Source organism: Rhea americana, unplaced genomic scaffold (genome assembly GCF_003343005.1).
Source record: "Rhea americana isolate MKP2758 unplaced genomic scaffold, rheAme1 scaffold_538, whole genome shotgun sequence".
Lineage (NCBI taxonomy): Eukaryota > Metazoa > Chordata > Aves > Rheiformes > Rheidae > Rhea > Rhea americana.
In genome coordinates this window covers 148,646-150,148 of record NW_028186688.1, presented here as the reverse complement: position 1 = coordinate 150,148, position 1,503 = coordinate 148,646, and the positions used below count along the sequence as shown (strand labels likewise).

The window sequence follows — 1,503 nt, the reverse complement described above, 5'->3', positions numbered from 1 at the left end:
CGCTTGGGCACGGCCTCCTTGGCCTCGAGGCCGAACTTGGCCATGGTGTAGCAGCCCTTGTCCATGCCACCGGCGCTCTGCTCCCCCCGGCGCGCCGCAGCCCCTTTCATTGGGGCCGCGCCGGGGTGGAGCTTGCTCCCGCGGCCTCCCCGGCCCCTGTTTATATTGCTCCGTTTAATATTTCCTTCTGCCGGGCTCCTTCCTGCCTCTCCGGATGCCTCGGACCTGCCTGGTTATCGGTGCGGCTTCTGTTTGCGGCGGGGCTATTGTTCGCCGCCGCTAGCGCTAACGGAGCGGGGCGAAGCCCCGGGCGCCGCCRCCGCCGCCGCCCCCCGCGCGGGCGCCTCGCCCGGCTCCGCTCGGCCTCTCCGGCCGCCGATCCGCTGCCGCGGCGCCGGGAGCAGCCTGGGCGTTAGCGCCCGCCACGCCGGGCTCCCCCGCGCCCGGGCATCGGGCTCGCTGCGCCCGGCGGCCGGCAGCTCGCCGAGACGGCACGTGGAGCCGGGGTGTCCGGAGAGCCGGATGCAGCGCTCCGGGGCGCCTGGTCCTGGCACTGCCCCCGCCAGGGCCGTCCCTGCCGGGCGCATTGCGGCTGGCATGCGCCAGCGAGGGGCAAACCCAGAGCTCGCCAAGGCCCCGGCATCTCCCGGCGGAGGGAAGTACGGGGCTCTCCGGAGGAGGTGCCTGCAGGGTGTTGCGTGCAGGGGTGTTGGTGCGTGCAGGGTGTTGGTGTGTGCAGGGTGTTGCGTGCAGGGTGTTGGTGTGTGCAGGCTGTTGGTGTGTGCAGGGTGTTGCGTGCAGGGGTGTTGGTGCATGCAGGGTGTTGCGTGCAGGGGTTGCAGCTCCCGGCCAGGACGGCACAGGTCCGCCTGCTTGGCCGCGGCGCCCGTGCTTGCAGCCCGTGAGCCCAACGCTCTCTCCTCTACGACCGCCGCCGCCGCCGTGCCCGGCACCGTCTTGCAGAGGGCCGCGGGCTGGTGGCGGGGCGGCAGGATGCCCGGCCCGGGGATGTGCTGGGCGGGGGCGTCTCTCCGGGGGGGCCGAGGCGCAGCGCTGACCCCGAAGCAGGGGACCTGGTTTCTGTTTCCTGCCTTCTCGCCAGGCCGAGGCCCCTGGGGGCCGCCGAGTGTCTGCGGTGGTCGGGATGGTGTCAGTCCTGAAGCTGTTCTCGGCTACTGCCGTTTCCTTCCTGAGCTGCAAATAACAGGGCTGAGTCACCTCCCCGCTCCGGCGGCCCCRGCRGCCCCRGCCCCGCCGGGGGATGCTGCGTGCRCCGGCCCCGGCCCCGCAGCTTTGCTCCCCGCTTGCTTGAGCTCACAGCCAGCTTTTCCCTCCCAGCCATGCGGGTGGACCGCAGTGAGGATGAGGAAGGGCTGAAGGCTTCGGCGGGGCGGCGGGAAGGAGCCTGCGGGGTTCGCAAGGTGCAGCGCGCGCAGAGGGGAGGGCCCCGGGGGCCGGCGCCGTCCAGCGCCGATGCCGCGCAGGATGCGCCGCCCCTGGGCG

At 73.2% G+C, this 1,503-nt stretch overlaps 1 protein-coding gene across 1 annotated transcript in view; it reads right to left on the bottom strand.

The window, feature by feature from the left end:
• Positions 1-263: 263 nt before the first annotated feature.
• LOC146588149 (uncharacterized) overlaps positions 264-1,503 on the bottom strand; it is a gene marked incomplete at its 5' end in the record, with an annotated part of 4,744 nt that continues 3,504 nt past the window's right edge. The window contains 2 exons of the mRNA XM_085318475.1: positions 264-574; positions 1,319-1,496. Coding sequence (XP_085174601.1) covers positions 264-574; positions 1,319-1,496 — 489 coding nt within the window. The remainder of the gene's footprint in view (positions 575-1,318; positions 1,497-1,503) is intronic.